We start from the raw sequence: 17405 nt of genomic DNA, 5'->3' as shown, positions 1-17405 counted from the left end.
TATTCCCGTCTTGCCACTAGGTTCTTCATGGCTTTTTTTTTTTTTTCCCCTTAGATTCCGTATATATGTGTTAGCATACTGTATTTGTTTTTCTCTTTCTGACTTACTTCACTCTGTATGACAGACTCTAACTCCATCCACCTCATTACAAATACCTCCATTTCATTTCTTTTTATGGCTGAGTAATATTCCATTGTATATATGTGCCACATCTTCTTTATCCATTCATCTGTCGATGGACATTTAGGTTGCTTCCATGTCCTGGCTATTGTAAATAGAGCTGCAATGAACCATCATCAAAAAATCTAGAAACAATAAATGCTGGAGAGGGTGTGGAGGAAAGGGAACACTCTTGCACTGTTGGTGGGAATGTAAATTGATACAGCCACTATGGAGAACAGTATGGAGGTTCCTTAAAAAACTACAAATAGAACTACCATACGACCCAGCAATCCCACTACTGGGCATATACCCTGAGAAAACCATAGTTCAAAAAGAGTCATGTACCAAAATGTTCCCCTACTTGTTTTTAACTCCAGAATCTAGCAGGTTATACTCTCCTAGACTCTCGAGCCCGCGATGTACTGCCTCCATCAGAAACAGGAGGCACGTCAGTTCGGCCCTTTTCTCTACAACCATTGAGGTAGCTAATACTGTCTCCTGTAATAGCCTGAGGCTCAGAGAGGTTGAGTGATTTTCCCAGGGTCACACAGTAAATGACAAAGCTGTGCTCTGTCGTCCTTTCTCTCGGCTTTGGCTGCACATTCTGCACCCTGGCCCCCCCACCATCACACACACACACACACACACACACACACACACAGACACACACCTTTCAGTTACAGGGTTGACCCCCTGGGCCTCTGCTGTCTAAGGTGGAGTTGCCTGTCCCAGCATCTAGATCTGAAGTCCCCCCACAAGCACACTCACCCACACACCCCAGCCATGCTCAGGGCAGCCCAGTCTGCTTAGAATTCAAGACCAAGGACGTAACGAAGTAAATCAGCGCTGACCCCCGGTAACAAGAGCAGGCGTGGAGAACCCCCAACCCTCACCTGGCAGCTGTGTGTACCTCGGCAGATAGAGGGCTGCATCACAGGTCTCAGGTCCACAAATCTGAAGCCAGCTCCTGGAGGTCCCCTGTGCACTGACCAGTCCTCAACCTTCCTGAACCTTGGTTTCCTTTTTGTAGCAGCACAGGACAGTGATTCGCATGTCATCCTCATTGTGATGGTGAAACGGGACTGGTCCGTGATGGGCTTAACCCAGTGCCAGGCACACAGGAAGGGCTCGTGGGACCAGAGCCCGGTGCGTGCGTGGAGCACAGCCTCCGCCCCATGGCTGCCCAGAGCCCAACCCCTTGGAGGCAATAGAAGGTGCAGAAGACAATTCTGTTGTCTTCCTGGCCCTGAGGGAGAGGCCGCTTAACCCTTAGCCTCCTCCTCTTTGGATGCAGCTACCGGACAAGTGGCTCACATCCCAGAGTAAACATTTTGAAGCAACCCCTGTCCTGCCTCCGTCTTGGGCTCTGGGCCTGGACCTGGAGGACGGTGCTGTGGTCACGACTCCCCCCAACCGCACTGCCATCACCCTGTACCCATCTCCTTTGTCGTATCTGAAGACAATTCCCTGTGAATTTGCTTTAAGGCACCTGTCAAGACATTCTTTGTCCCTTATTTTTTAAAATAGTAGTGATCACAATTGGCCTAAACCGGAAAAAATAATATTTACCCAGATTTTGCACTTACTGGAGAATGCACCACACAATTAATTCTAATGGTGTAATTAATTCGAATTTACATGATTAAAGTAAATTAAAACATCAAACTTGTTTCTTAATCTACTCCAACGAAGTTCAGCAATTTAATTGCTATGAAACAAGATAACCGAAATAAGGAGGGTATTTAACCTACTTATTAAATGCCACTTAGTATTTCTGATTAGTATTTTTTGAGTCTAATTGGTATCTAATTAACTTGCTATAGGCTATCTTTTCACAATACCAATTAAATTTCCAAACATCCTTTATAAACACACGGCCATGAAAAGGAGGAGATGAAGCGTTGTTACGGGCGTGAGTTAATCGGGAGACATTGGCGTGGTATTGTTTTATGTCTGTAAATACCCAGGCTTATTAAAACTCATCCAGCGTTGCTTTTCACCATTAACTGCTATTTAATCAACTTCAAATAATTGAGGAAATCTCTGAGACCAGCTGTCATTGTTAGAGACAGAGGAAGGGCCCAGAAAACAGGAGTGTGGGGCAGGAGATCAAGTAGCAGCAGGAAGGTGCAGCAATACGGATGCAACTAGACGTGCTCCTACTAAGTGAACTAAGTCAGACAGAGAAAGACAAACACCCTATGGTGTCACTCACATGTGGAATCTAAAATACGACACAAATGAAGTTGTCTACGAAACAGAAACAGACTCGCAGACATGGAGAACAGACTTGTGGTTGCCAAGGGGGAGAGGGCTGGGGGAAGGATGGATTGGGAGTTTGGGGTTAGCAGATGCAAAGTATTATATATAGGATGGATAAGCAACAAGGTCCTACTGTATAGCACAGGGAACTATATTCAATACCCTGGGATAAACTGTAATGGAAAAGAATATAAAAAAAAAGAATGTATATATGTGTATAACTGAATCACTTTGCTGTACAGCAGAAATTAACACAACATTGTAAATCAATTTTATTCTTCAATTTTTAAAAAAAGAGGCAGGAAGGGGAGGTGGGGAGTTTATGCAGTTATGGCTAGGATACGTAGAGTGGAGATTAGAGGAAAAGTGATGCTGAATTTCCAGATGGGGTTTTCTTGCCAACGCTCCACCTCTAGAGGATGGTTAAAGTTGAAATCCCAACTTGGAACAAGTTTAAAACAGAGTTATCTACATACTAGAGTTCTTAGGAGGAACTGCCCTGGCCCAGGCAGAGAAAGGCATGGGAGCCCAGGTGTAGAAGCAAAGACCCTCAGCTACCCAGGAGCTGTGTGATATATTGTAAGTCACTTAGCCTCTCTGAGCCTGTTTCGTCATCTGTAAAAAACAAGACTGGCTTCATGCCTGTGTAGGCGTTCAGGGCTCCACGCTTAGAAGGACCCCCTGTTCAGTTAAATGCTCTGCTGCCGTCTCTGGAGATTCTTCCTAATTTTTGAACAAGGGGGCCTCCATTTGCATTTTGCACTGGACCTGCAAATTATGCATCCATTCTTGGTCAAGTACCTCCCTGTGGGGTTGCTGTGGGAATCGAGTGGGAGATGACTCACTGAAACCGCCCCGCCCCCACCCCGGTACCTTGCTTCGAGTAAATCACTCAGCGAATGGAACAGCACACCCAAGTGAGCTCCCAGAGGACAGATGCTCCAGTGGCCTGTGGGTATCCGCCCGGCCTCCCCTCCCGGGGAGGAGGGACCCTAGGAAAGCTGGGCTCCTGGACACTTTCTGTCCGTTGGCCCAGCCTATGGGAAAGCGCTGGGCCTCTGCTGCCACGTGCTCGCTGCCGCCGTGCTTGAGTGGCTGCCCTCTCCGCAGCTGATGGCCTGGGAGCCCGAGCAGGAAGAGGAGGTTACCATGGTGACCGCCCGGCCCAACTTTCAAGACAGCATCCACGTGGGCTTTGTGTCGGGCCTGAAGAAGTTCACTGAGTACTTCACCTCAGTGCTGTGCTTCACCACCCCCGGCGACGGGCCTCGCAGCACCCCGCAGCTGGCGCGCACCCATGAGGACGGTAGGCAGCGCCCTAGCCCCGGCTCCCTCTGCCCCCACCCCCCTCCGTGGGCCAGGCTGGGCGCTCCAGGCCCAGGGCGGCCCTGCTCCTGTGTTCGAGCCGGGGGGCGCCCCAGGACCCCTTGCGGACGGTGGTCTCTCTCCGGCTCTAACTGGCATTGGGTGGGTGGGGGACCCTTTTGGGTACAGTGCCTGGGCCCGTGGGACACCTGAGCTTCAGTGAAATCCTGGACACCTCGCTGAAGGTCAGCTGGCAAGAGCCCGGGGAGAAGAACGGCATCCTCACAGGTAGGCGCCACAGCATTGCTGACCCAGGGGTGAGACGGGCGGCAAAGGTCCTCCTGTCCATCCCCCTGCCTTCGACCTAGTGTTCATCCAGAGCCTCCCAGCAGACCACTCTTTCTTAGAAAGGACTCAGAGGAGGCTCTCAGCCCCTGTGCTCTGTGCCACATCCCAGATCTTCAGCCACAGTGACCCACCCTCCCTCCTGCAATCCACACCCAACGAGGGGCACCCACCCAGGTTACACCCGGGGCCCCAGGCACGATGCTCCCACCTCCCTTGGCCCCCTCCTTCCAATGCATGTCTAACTGCCAGACTAGTAAGGAAGTGAGAAGCAGGGCGGAAGGTTAAGGTCCCAGCCAAGCTCACGCCACCCTGGGGCCTCTCCCCAGGATATCGGATCTCCTGGGAGGAGTATAACCGGACCAACACCCGCGTGACCCACTACCTGCCCAACGTCACACTGGAGTACCGCGTCACGGGCCTCACGGCGCTTACCACCTACACCATCGAGGTGGCCGCCATGACCGCCAAGGGCCAGGGCCAGGTGTCCGCCTCGACCATCTCCTCCGGGGTGCCTCCAGGTGGGTGCCTGCTCCCAGCGCTGGACTCCTGGCCTCTTGTTCTCCTGTTCGGGAGGAGGCCCCTTCTTCTTCAGGAAGATTGGCTCCTTCCCACAGAACTCTCCCCTCCCTGGAGTCTGGGGTTCCCGGGTCCTCCCAGGGCCGGCTGCATCCTCGTGGTGGTGAGGCCGTGTGGGCTGCTGCCACTTCCTCCCCTGACTCTCAGGGGAGCCCAGGCCCCCGCAGAACCCCACCCTTGCCTCCTTCCGCCACTTCCCCCCCGCTCCGCTCCCCCATCCTGCTCCAGGCTCTGCATCAAGCAATGGTATCTATGATTCAGGGGAAGAATTCTCACTGTCACCCAAAAGGTCCAAACGGATTCCAACCAGTGGAAATGTTGGTTGGGAAGGGGATAGAGCAGGGTGAGAATAATCTCACCCCTGGTGTAAACAGCAAGCTTTGGCCCCCATCCCGCTTCTGCCAGGCTCTGTGACCCTGAGCAAGTCAAGCGTCCCCCTCTGTGCCTCAGTTTCCCCATCTGTGTCTATGGAGAGACACACTGGATAGCCACGTGGTCCTGTCTGGGTCTGTAAGTCTATGCTTGTGCAATGTGGCCAGAATCCCTCAACCTGCCCACCGAGGTGGTTGAGATACCTGAGCTTCAGTTGACCCCAAATGATAAATTGTAGTGCTCACCTGGCCCAGAGCTCAGTGCATCCGTGCATTTAACCCTCCCGACAACCCTGAGGTAGGCAATATTATTATCATCTCCATTTTACCGAGGAAGACACTGCAGCACAGAAAGGTTAGGTAACTTGCCCAAAGGCACACAGCATCAGAAGCAGTGGAGTTGGATTTCAACTCAGACAGTCCGACCCCGGAATCTGTTCTCTTTCTGTTCACCCTGAACCCCAAGGTTCCTGGTCAGAGTACAGGGGCTCCGGGAATTCCCTGGTGGTGTAGCGGTTAAGAATCCGCCTGCCAATGCAGGGGACACGGGTTCGAGCCCTGGTCCTAGAAGATCCCACATGCCGCAGAGCAACTAAGCCCGTGCGCCACAACTACTGAGCCTGTGCTCTAGAGCCCGCGAGCCACAACTACTGAGCCCGCATGCCACAACTACTGAAGCCCGCGTGCCTAGAGCCCCTGCCCCACAACAAGAGAAGCCACTGCAATGAGAAGCCCGCGCACCACAACGAAGAGTAGCCCCCGCTCGCCGCAACTAGAGAAAGCCCGCGCGCAGCAACAAAGACCCAACGCAGCCAAAAAATAAAGTTAATAATTAAAAAAAAAAAAGAATACAGGGGCTTCCTCCTGTCCTCACCCCTCCTTCTAACCTCCCTCAGCCATTATTGGTTTGAGAGGGCTGTAATGGGTGATGTGTAGATGGAGAGGAGGATTCATTCAGGAAGCCCAGCCCCTGTTTCCTGGCCCTGGGGGGTTCTGTCAGCCCCGAGCCTACCTCGGTCCCTGGTCTGAACACAGTGAGCCGTAGATGCAGGACCGAAGGCTGTGTTGTGGGTTGAGGCCTCGGCCATGCTCCTCCTCCGAGGTGTCTAGGAAATAAATGTGCGACGCACAGCCCCCTCCGTGCCTGGAGAGTCCTGTGGGAGGTGGAAGGACCTTCTTCTCACTCCTTTCCTGCCCTGTTTTCCTTTTCCAGAACTCCCAGGAGCCCCCACCAACCTGGGCATTTCCAACATCGGCCCCCGCTCCGTGACCTTGCAGTTCAGGCCAGGTTATGATGGGAAGACCTCCATCTCCCGCTGGCTGGTGGAGGCCCAGGTAAAGCTGCCGGAGGAGAGCCCTACAGCCTGGGCAGCCTGCTCCCCGGCCTTCGCGGCGCCCCTGCTCTTGAGAGCAAATCACATGTGTGTTTCAATCTGTGTGAGTTTCACATGCAACTATCAGAAGGTCAAATACACCAAAAATGCCCACAGTTCCACCTCCACCTCACCTGTGTACACATACACACACACACACACACACACACACACACACATCCCCTCTGGTCAGGGTGGTGACTGGCTAGCCTAGAGAAATAACCAGCTGCTTCCTGCAGCCCTTTACACCCATGGGTCTCACCTTTGGCTGCACCAGGGGAAGTTCCAGCACCTGGGTCCCACCCCCAGAAATTCTGATTTTGATTTAGCTGGGGTTTTAAGAAGCATGCCAGGGTGTTCAGGAGAGTCACCTGGGAAGCTTACTGTTGATAAATATGCAGACTCCTGGGCACCACCCCCAGGGATTCTGATTGGCTGGGTCAAGGGCAGGGCCCAAGAGTGGGTTTATAATAAGCATCCCATGAGATTCTGATGCAGGAGGGTTCGGGGTCACACTTGAAGTCTTGTTTAAGGGCCTGGAAAGATGGGGGCCCCCTGTGGTGCCCTCCGGGTGAGCCCTGGGGTTTGTGTCCAGACCTTCCCTGGGCCGGGCTGTACCTCCCGGGAGCTGGGGCTCAGAGCACCCCCATCTCAGCCCGGCAGGCTGGCCAGGTCTAAGGGTGTCTCCCTTTTCAGGTGGGCGTGGTCGGGGAGGGAGAGGAGTGGTTGCTGATTCACCAGCTCCCCAACGAGCCCGACGCCCGCTCCATGGAGGTGCCCGACCTGAACCCCTTCACCTACTACAGGTAACGGGTTAGGAAGGGGAGGGGGCTGCCCGGCCTGGGACGGGCTTTGGCCCTGGGGTCCTGCCCTCACCATTTTGCTCACCCCTGTCCGCCCATCTCAGCTTCCGCATGCGCCAGGTGAACATCGTGGGCACTAGCCCACCCAGCCAGCCTTCCAGAAAGATCCAGACCCTCCAGGCGCCCCCTGACATGGCCCCGGCCAACGTGACGCTGCGCACGGCGAGTGAGACCAGCCTGTGGCTCCGCTGGATGGTGAGGGTCCCGCGAGGGCGGCGGGGGGTGGGATGTCTCCTCGGGCCTCAGCACCCTGCAGAGGTGCCACTGCCTCAAAGCAGGCATCCACTGGATTACCTCCAGGCCCCTTCTCTGTTCTGAGCGTCAGTCTTATAGCCAAATGAACAAATGCCCCACGTGAAAAGAAGCTTGAAAATACTGTTTATATTGAGCATTGTCACATGCCAAGCATTTTACATTTTTTTTCTTCCATTTAATCCTCCCAGTAATCCTGCAAAGGACATGGTACTATCCCAGTTTACAGCTAAGAAAACTGAGGCTCCGAGAGGTTAGGAATTCACCCACAGTCACACAGCTCTCAGGGGTGGTTCTGGGATTCGGACGTAAGTTGTCTCACCCACCAAGTCAGAGAGTGAGGGGTTGCTTCTGAGGTTGAGGGGGGAGGTCGGGGAGGCATTAGGCTCTGTCCCCACAGATCAGGGTTCCACGTCGAGGGTCATTACCCCGGTGACCCTGCACGAGTTAGTAATACGTGCAGAGGGCTTCTCCTCCTGCCAGGCAGGGTTCTGAGTGCTGTCAAAGTTGGACCTTGAACCCTCTCCATGAGCCTGTGACAGTGATCCTGGCCCCCGCTTTACAGATGAGGAAACTGAGGCAGAGAGAGGTGGAATAACTGGCCCAAGACCCCCCACACCCCCTAGTTAACAGCAGGGCTCAGAATCCCAACCCGGGGAGTCTGGCCCCCAAGATCCACCGCCCTAACCCCTGAGCACGCTGCCAGCCCATCTTCTGGGGAACAGGAGAGAGCATTTCTCCCCCTGGTCATCACCTGGAACTGCGTTTCCCGGCGCGGACGCCACAAAGCAGCAACCCAAGAGGAATTCCTAGACAAGCAGACGGGGGATGTAGGCGGTGAGCAGAGGCCGAGGAACCAGAGAAAGTAGGTCAGAATGTGCAGAGCCTGTGGATGGTGGGCTCGTTGGAGCCTCTGGGGAGACAGAATGGGGGCAGGTGAGGGCTGAGGGTGCCCCAGCTCCAGCCCTGCCACCTTCACAGGAGAATCTGAAGGCTGGGCCCTCAGCTCGCACCTGCTTCAGATCCCAGGCTGCCCCCAGTGTACAAAGACTTCCACTGCTTATCAGCACTGCCCAAGTTCATCCAGATGACCTTGAGCCGGTGACCACAGCCCCACCAGCCTAATCATAGGCTCAGGAGATGAAGCTGTCTTCTTTCTCTTCACTGAGACTCAAACAAAAAGAAGGAGGCTGAAAGTGCAGCGGGAGAGACTGAGGTGTGCTGGATGGAAGGACCTGCTGACAGAGACTGGAGCTCCACCCATGCCTGAGTTGCTGCCTTCACATGCTCACTTCTCCAAGGGCAGACACAACCTGGGACCAGGCGTGTTGTAGGCAATTAAATACGTATATGTTGGCAGGCTGAGCGAGGGAGTTAAGTGGCAGAGACAGCCACTGCCAAAGGTGCTGAGTATGGGACAGCCTTTATGCCTCTCTTCACCAGGGCCAACTCCCCTGGCAGGGTCATAAATTTGTCACCTGCACAATGAAGAGTGGATGCCGCCTCTCCTCTGAGCCCAGGGTAGAGAGACAGGGAGATGGTGGGGCCGTCAGAAGCACAGAGTTACACAACTAAGCCACACCCAGGGGTGAAAGCGCCTCACGTGGGTGCTGACGGGCTGGACAGTGGGCTGGGTAATCCCGAAGGCTCCCTGGAAGGGGCAGCACGAGCCAGGCAGGTCTTCCATATACACTAGGTGGGCCTGGCCTCACAGCTGCTTTTCCCACCCCTGCCCTCCTGCAGCCTCTCCCAGAGATGGAATACAACGGGAACCCCGAGTCGGTGGGCTACAGGATCAAGTACAGCCGGGCGGACGGCCACGGCAAGACGCTGAGCCACGTGGTGCAAGACCGCGTGGAGCGGGAATACACCATCGAAGACCTGGAGGAGTGGACAGAGTACCGCGTGCAGGTGCAGGCCTTCAACGCCATCGGGAGCGGGCCCTGGAGCCAGATGGTGATGGGCAGGACCCGGGAGTCAGGTACTGCCCCCTCAGGCCAGCCTCCCCACCCGCCTCACCTCCCTGCGGCCTGGGGATACCCCCCCACCTTTGTCTCTCCAACCTCAGGGCCTTCTAAGGGCTCAAAGGCTGGAGCTGTTGTGCGAAAATGTCCTGGGCTCATTTTCCTACTTGTGCTCAGCGTCTAGCAGAGCACCCGGTGTGTGTGTGTGTGGCCGTGCCTTCCAGGACCTGACCTTCCCAGCACTGCTTCCAAAGGTTCCCAGGAGGGGCTTCCCGCCTCTGCGTCCCCACTTTTTTTTTTTTTTTTTGGCTGTGTTGTGTCTTTGTTTCTGTGCGAGGGCTTTCTCTAGTTGTGGCAAGCGGGGGCCACTCTTCATCGCGGTGTGCGGGCCTCTCACTATCGCGGCCTCTCTTGTTGTGGAGCACAGGCTCCAGACGCGCAGGCTCGGTAGTTGTGGCTCACGGGCCCAGTTGCTCCGCGGCATGTGGGATCTTCCCAGACCAGGGCTCGAACCCGTGTCCCCTGCACTGGCAGGCAGATTCTCAACCATTGTGCCACCAGGGAAGCCCCCTGTGTCCCCACTTTTAAGCCTGACACCCAGCAGTGCCTGCGAGACCCCAAGATGGAGGTGGGGGGATGGGGAGAGGGTACGGGTTGGGTGAGCTCTCAGAACATTCCAGAAGCAGCAGCGGCTCATAGGGGCCTGGCAAGGGGACACCCACAGAATATGTGCCCCCGGGCTACAGGCAGCCCTCATCCAGCCACATGTGGCGTGTAGGTCTGTGGCTTTTTCCTAACCCCTTTAAATGATGGCTCCCTTCCCACCCTAGCCCCTCCCCCACCCCTCGCGGCTACGCTGGCAGGAAATGCAGCCTCATCCTAACGTTAGTCTGAGGGGGGATAACGGGGGAGGCTGATCTGAAGCCAGAAGCAGCATCTGTGACACTCCGGAGCCAAAGGCATCATCGTCGCGGAATAATTTGCTATTTGGGGACCGTGCCCCGTTTCCCTCCTCAGACCCCACTCCAGCCCCTCCACTGCGGGGTCCACTCTGGGTCCTGAGCTGCTTCTCTCCGCTCCTTTCTCCCCCAGTGCCGTCCTCGGGCCCCACCAACGTGTCTGTGCTGGCCACCACCTCCAGCAGCATGCTGGTACGCTGGAGCGAAGTCCCAGAGGCCGACCGCAACGGGCTGGTGCTGGGCTACAAGGTGAGTCTCAGATCTGAGCACGGGAGGGGGCTGGAGCCCCTGCACCCACTTCGCCGTCCCAGCGCCCTGTCCTCGCGACCCCCTGGGGCCCAGGACTCTGCCTTCTAGAGTGGACACGGGGGATCTGCCGGCGGCATCGTTGGTCACCATGACAACCAAGGAGTCCTCCCTTGGGGGTGGGGAAGCTTCCCATGAAGGCCGGGGGTCCTTGGGGCAGCTCTACCTCCCCCAGGAGGCCACACTGGGTGCCCCAAGCCTCACTCTCAGCCCCAATGGGCCCAGCTTCAATTTCCATTATCTTCTAGAATTCCTCCCAAAGCTGCACCTACCACCCCAGCCTGGAAGTCAGGAGACGTAGCTTAACATCCCAGCTCTGCCACTACTGGCTGTGTGACCTTGAGCAAGTCACGCCCCCTCTCTGGGCCTGTTTTCTCAGCTGGATGCTCTCTAAGGAACCTTCCAGCTCCATGGCTGACTGCATCTTTGTGTCCCCCTCCCTCCCCGAGCACTAGGCTTGTGTAACCTGGGAACCAAGCCCCTCCAGGGAGCCCCAGGTCCCCCCACTCATCCTCACCCAGCTGGCTCCTGGGGAGGAGGTAGGAGAGGTCCTGGCGGGACCAGACCCAGGCCGGAGGCCCTCACGCCTGCGCTGGGCTCCGGCAGGTGCTGTATAAGGAGAAGGACTCGGACTCCCAGCCCCGGTTCTGGCTGGTGGAAGGGAACTCGTCACGCAGCGCCCAGCTCACAGGCCTGGGCAAATACGTGCTCTACGAGGTGCAGGTGCTGGCCTTCACGCGCATTGGGGACGGCAGCCCCAGCCATCCTGCCATCCTGGAGCGGACCCTGGATGACGGTACGTTCACGTCCCTGGGAGCCTGAGGAAGGCTGGGAGCTGCGCTTCCTCTACCCCTACCCCACCCAGCCCTGCCCTGCCCCTCTGGGGTCTCTCTCTGCCCCAAAGGGAACCGTGGCCTCAGGCTTCTGCTGGGGGAGGCAGGTCACTGAGGGCCACCAACCCCACTGCAAGGGAGGCTAATTACAAACTGCACATCCCTAAGGAAGAAATGACAATGCAAGGGCAGACTGGCGTCTGAGCCAGTCTCTCTGGGACAGGGGAACAGAAAAGAGAATTCGTACCCGCTTTGATTTCTTGTTTATCTGGAGCCAGACTCTCCCCGAGTGCAGGTCTGTGCAAGCGAAAGGCTTGATTTTTTTCCTTTACACAAGCCTACGGGTCCTGTTAGCAACCGAGTGACGCCTGCCGGGCTCCAGGCATTCATCTCTGCAGCAAAACTCCCCATCGGAGGCTGAGCTGACAGGTCCTTTGCCCCCCTTTCTCCTCCCCACACACATCCTCAACGTACTGCTCACCAAAAACACTTGTGGGGTCAGGACGAGAGTGCAAAACGAAGCCCAAACACTGTATGTCTCTGTGTTCTAAAGTGATAAATCAAGCTAATGATCTGTTAAATTAAATATGTTCTACCCTCCTGCCTTGACAGATATACCCTCCTAATGACCTGGAAGGCCAAGTTCAAGCTCAGAAATCTCAGATTTCTTGGCATTCCGTGTTAGATCAAGGCAACCCGGGAAGAGCTGCCCCCCCAGCCGTCCCCCGACTCTGCCACCCTGTTGTCTCCCCCACCGCCCCCATCTCCTCTGGCCCATACCATTCAGTTTCCATCCATTTGCCCAAAACAGCTGCCCCTTGGCCATCCCTCCGTCCAGAGGTACAAGTCTACACCCTCAGGAGGGTGGCTCCGGGCCCCTGTAGACCCGGGAAGCATGCCTAGGGCTGTTTGGGCAGGGAGCTCCAGATCCAAGGATTCCAGAGTGAGGTCTAGAAAGAGGAGTGGTGTGTGCTTGGGGTCGGCATTTTCATTTGCCCCAAAGCTGGAGCCTTGGTCCCTTCTAGTTCCTGCCAAATGATGCATAAAGCTCGCTGGTAGCATCTTCACGTCCTGTGTGAGGACACGGTGCCAGGCACAGACACACGCTCCTCAAAAGTTCAGCGAGCAGAGCAACCCCTTCCCCTGCCACCCGCCGTGCTGCTCCGCCGGAGCCGGGCTGGTCTAGGGGCTGAGCAGCGGCTGCAGTGTCACCTGCTTCTCCTCTCTCCCCTCCAGTCCCGGGACCGCCCATGGGCATCCTGTTCCCAGAGGTGAGGACCACATCGGTGCGGCTGATCTGGCAGCCCCCCGCTGCCCCCAACGGCATCATTCTTGGTAAGCCTGTACCTTTCCCAGGCCCTGGCTGCAGGAAGAAGGAGGTATAAGGTGTAAAGGAGGCAGATGCAGTCTTGGCAGGAGAGAGGCTAAGCCCAGGACAAGTGCCCACATGTCCTCAAGAATGGTTGTGAGTCTGATTTCTCCTACTAGAAATCTCAGCCTGTGAGATTATCAGCTGGAGGGCAAGGTCGGGGCTCAGATCTCTTAGGGACCATTGGTCAGCTCTGTGCCTCCGCGTGACCCAGGTCCCCAGGGGACTGGCCATCTGGTGAACCTCGGCCGCTGTTCCTAAGTGTAGCCAGGTGAGGGCGCACTGGCCAGCTCAGCCCAGCTGTGCCCACAGGTGGGAAACGAGGCCTAAGGCACCCAGGAGGGATGCTGCAGGTCGGAAACATCATTTCGTAGTCACGGTTCCTACTAACACACACACACACACACACACACACACACACACGCACACGAGAAGACTCACAGGCTTGAAATGAGCAGCTGTGTGAACTTGAGCAAGTGGGCTTCCCTCCATGGCCTCAGCCCCTCACGTGTAGAATGGGGGATTGGACCACCTGTGCCCGGTCCAGGGCTCTCAGCCCTGGCATCCCGTGGCGCCCGCCCCCTGTGAAAGCTGCGCCTCTGGAGACAGAGTCGATGGGGCTGGGGGGTTGGGGGTGGGGGGAAAGCGTTTGGGCTTAGAAAGACCTGGGCTGGAATTCCAGCTTGGTCAATTCCTGGCAGGTGGTCTGGCCTCTCTGAGCCTCAGTTGCCTCGTCGGGGGCTGGGCTGGGGGTTGCAGACACAGCATGGAGCACCTGCTCGTGCCCCCCCGCAGTCCCACCCCCCAGGTGACAGCTGAGGACGCGGGAGCGACCCAGAGGGTTTCAAGCAGACGAACCACAGCCAAGGTGGCCCGAGGGCAGACACAGCAGCGGCCGAGAAAGGAATGACCCTTGCTCGGGGCTCCAGAGCAGCTTGCCCCACCTCCCAGCACGGCCCGTCTCCTTCCTTCCCCGCAGCCTACCAGATCACACACCGGCTCAACGCCACCACGGCCAACGCTGCCACGGTGGAGGTGCTCGCGCCCAGCGCACGCCAGTTCACGGCCACCGGCCTCAAGCCAGAGTCCATCTACCTGTTCCGCATCACGGCCCAGACCCGCAAGGGCTGGGGGGAGGCCGCCGAGGCCTTGGTGGTGACCACGGAGAAGAGAGGTGACTGCCCACTGGGACTGGGGAGGCCTGGGGGGTCTCGGGGGGGCACCCGCAGCCGGCCCAGGAGCTCACACCATCTCCTCGTGCACGGCTGGGGGTGGGCTAGTTGTGAGTCTCTTGCCCTGGTCCAGAATGGAAAGTGGGCTCAAATCGCTGAGGCCAAGGTCAGCAAGGGCTCCAGCAGACTTCCAGAGCTGATCTGGGAGTTCCCCTCCCCAGGGTCCTGCCCTGCCCAGATTTTCTAAAGGGCGGGCTGGTGAGACCAGCTTCCTTCCTCTCTCCCCTCCTCCTCAAGAGGAGGCCGTGTCCAGTTGGGTGGAGGATGGGACTTCAGCCTGGAGCCCTGGCTGCCGTCGCCCTGCCTCCCTGAGCCAGCTTCTCGCCCAAAGTTGGGTTCCCCAGAAGCAGGCCTGAGCCCCAGATCCCTGTGAACGTGATTTGTTAGACAGTGTTCCCAGGAAAAACCAGAAGGACAGTGGTTCTCAGCCAGGGTGCCCTTGCCTCCAGCCCAGGATACTGGGCAGGGTCTGGGTGTCACAGTTGGAAAGGAAGTGCCCCTGGCATCTAGAGGGTAGAGGCCGGGGTGCCGCTACACGTCCTGCAACGCACAGGATAGGTCCCGCAATAAAGACTCATCCACCCAAGTGCCAGAGTGCTGAGACCAAGAATCCCCGCCATGGGGAAGTGAGAAGAGGCCAAGCACTTGCAGGGGACAAAGCTGAGTCCCACCGAGGGAAATGTGGGCTCAGCCCCACTCCGCTGGGGACAGCGTAGGTCCCATCTCGGCACCGTGCAGACCGGGGCAAAGGAACTGGGGCGTTCACACCTCCTCACGGTCAGCCCTGTGCTGGGGCTGCCCTCGGGGCGTGTAAATTCCCAGGCACCTGGGCCTCTAGTAGCCCAGGGACAGTCGCTGACCAGGAGCCACGGTGCTGACTGTCGGGACCTGTGTGCAGAAATGGGACGGGGTGGGGGGCATCAGTCCTCCTGGGGGCCGAGAAAGTGCATCCCCCATCGCCGCCGCGGCCTCACCTGCTCCTCCCCACTGCACCCCCTCCAGACCGCCCGCAGCCCCCCAGCAAGCCCGTGGTGCAGCAGGAGGACGTGAAGGCACGCAGCGTGCTGCTATCCTGGGAGCCCGGGAGCGACGGGCTATCCCCCGTGCGCTACTACACCATCCAGACCCGCGAGCTGCCCAGCGGCAGGTGGGCCCTGCACTCAGCCTCTGTGAGCCACAACGCCTCCGCCTTCGTTGTGGACAGGTGAGGCCCCCGTCTGTCCTCCAGCATCTCCGCTCTGCCCCTCCCGGCCCAGACAGCGTCAGCATTGGAGGGGCTCCTGAGAACACCCGGAGCCCGCCCACCCCCAGATCACTTCCACAGCCCGCATCCCCCGGGACCCCTCCGCATCCACGCTCATCCCCTCCAGCTCTGTCCTGACCTCCCTCCCCACCCTCTCTGGAGCCTTGTTAGGGCTGCCTCTTATTATCTATTTCTGGAGCCTAGAAGCCCCCTCCGTGAAAGGCTCGCCATCCTTCATTAGCTGGATTCCTCCAGCCGGGCGGAGTCTCCCTCTCCATCCTTGATAGGGGAGTGGAGCTTCACTCCACAATTCTACCTTTTAAATTAATTCCATTTAATTCCTAGTGGGACGTATTTTTAACATTCCAGTTGATGAGACCGAGAGTTTTGAGCAATACTTTTCTCCTCATTCCCCCTCCCACCCTCAATAAATCAGAAAGGAAGCTGTTTGCCTGGAGAGGAGATGAGGCTTATAGAGATGAAGTACTGGTTCACTCCTGAGACCCTCAGCCCTTACTGAATTTACTAAATGCAAGAGAGGGCTGGCAGTTCTTGGGGGAGGTGTCAGCTCTGAGGGGAAGTTACTGGAGCTTTCCTACCTGCAGGCCCCTCTGAGATAGGGGATATGTGGACATTTCCGCTTGGGGGCCTTTGGCATCTAGCTGCGGCCAAGGTGAGGCCACACCCTGAGCTGGCCTGGTCTAGGGCACCCCAGGGCCTGGCCCGAGCTTGTTACCTGCGTAGCAGACCGTCCTTCTGAGCCGCCACGATCCTGTCTGTGTGATGGACCCACAGCTGCTGGGGCTGCCCTGGGGAGATGGGGAGCAGAGACGGCGGGGCAGGGCCGTTAGGGGACACTTCCAATTCCCCTACACAGGCTCAAGCCCTTCACGTCCTACAAGTTCCGAGTGAAGGCGACCAATGACATTGGAGACAGTGAGTTCAGCAAGGAGTCGGAACCACTGACCACCCTGCAGGCCGGTCAGTGCCCTCCGCTGGGGTCTCTTTCTCTTGGTCCCCTGGGCGCTTGCTGGGCGCTGGGCATTCTCTTCGGGGGGAGGGGCCTCCAAAGATGGGTGGGGCACTGGGCCTGCTGGGCCCTTGGTCTGGCTCCCCAGGCAGAGTCCCAAGGAGGTTTGGGCCAGAGGGGCCTTTGCCATGGGCTCAGCACCCACACCCAGCCTGGCATCCTCGTGTGTTTCTTCTCTGTCCTCGAAGCTCGTGGCCGACCCCAGGTAACCTCAGTGGGAGTGGGGAGGCCTGTGGTACTAGGTGCAGAGAGGAGGGGATCTGGGCCCTTGGGTTTGGGCTGGGGTCAAGGTCCCGGCCCCTCCCCCACTTTACACTGGCTCTTTGTTGTACAGAACTTGGGGCGGTGGGCATGAGGAGTGGCCTAAGCGGGACCAGGGTCCGCAGAATCTGGTCCCATGGCTCCCAGGGGGCCGAAGTCCCACCCCCCCCCCCCCAGAGCTCACCTGTCCGTCTCTCCCCCCAGCCCCTGATGAAGCGCCCACAATTATCTCGGTGACACCGCACACCACCACCTCCGTGCTAATCCGATGGCAGGTACGGCCGGGCAGGTGGGGAGGGGCCCGTGTCCCACGAGGACTCAGACACACCCTGTGCTGGGACCAGAAAGACAATAGCTCCCGCAGGGCTGGAACACGGCACCCACATGCATAGACACACACACGCACGCACACACACGTGTGTACACGTACACATATGCACCCTTCATTCCACCTCCAGATAATCAGATCCTACCATATACCCTTCTGTGGATGAGGACCCAGACTCGGGGAGGTGACAAGAATGCCCCAGGTCACACAGCTACTAGGTGGCAGGGCCAGGTTTGGTGCCCTTACGTCGGCAGAATCCTTGGGCAGAGAAGGGCTGGGGGCTGTCAGGGCCTCCAGCGTCTCCGTGAACGCTAGCCCCACTCTGAGTGAAGGGATTCCCGACAGAGACCAATCACAGGTGTGCCTGC

The 17405-nt window shown here is 57.4% G+C and overlaps 1 protein-coding gene across 4 annotated transcripts in view; it reads left to right on the top strand.

Moving 5' to 3' along the window:
- SDK2 (sidekick cell adhesion molecule 2) overlaps positions 1 to 17405 on the top strand; it is a 266204-nt gene that overhangs the window by 210198 nt on the left and 38601 nt on the right. For all 4 annotated transcript variants that reach the window (XM_068530696.1, XM_068530694.1, XM_068530697.1 and 1 more), the window contains exons 19-32: positions 3535 to 3730; positions 3919 to 4017; positions 4404 to 4595; positions 6238 to 6359; positions 7094 to 7203; positions 7305 to 7455; positions 9256 to 9493; positions 10569 to 10684; positions 11348 to 11537; positions 12811 to 12909; positions 13923 to 14117; positions 15178 to 15379; positions 16296 to 16399; positions 16914 to 16984. In XM_068530696.1, the coding sequence (XP_068386797.1) occupies positions 3535 to 3730; positions 3919 to 4017; positions 4404 to 4595; positions 6238 to 6359; positions 7094 to 7203; positions 7305 to 7455; positions 9256 to 9493; positions 10569 to 10684; positions 11348 to 11537; positions 12811 to 12909; positions 13923 to 14117; positions 15178 to 15379; positions 16296 to 16399; positions 16914 to 16984 (2085 nt within the window). The remainder of the gene's footprint in view (positions 1 to 3534; positions 3731 to 3918; positions 4018 to 4403; positions 4596 to 6237; positions 6360 to 7093; positions 7204 to 7304; positions 7456 to 9255; positions 9494 to 10568; positions 10685 to 11347; positions 11538 to 12810; positions 12910 to 13922; positions 14118 to 15177; positions 15380 to 16295; positions 16400 to 16913; positions 16985 to 17405) is intronic.

The sequence above is a fragment of the Eschrichtius robustus genome, chromosome 20 (genome assembly GCF_028021215.1).
Source record: "Eschrichtius robustus isolate mEscRob2 chromosome 20, mEscRob2.pri, whole genome shotgun sequence".
Lineage (NCBI taxonomy): Eukaryota > Metazoa > Chordata > Mammalia > Artiodactyla > Eschrichtiidae > Eschrichtius > Eschrichtius robustus.
Note: the sequence above shows the minus strand (reverse complement) of the source record. Positions and strands in the feature narration are given on the sequence as shown.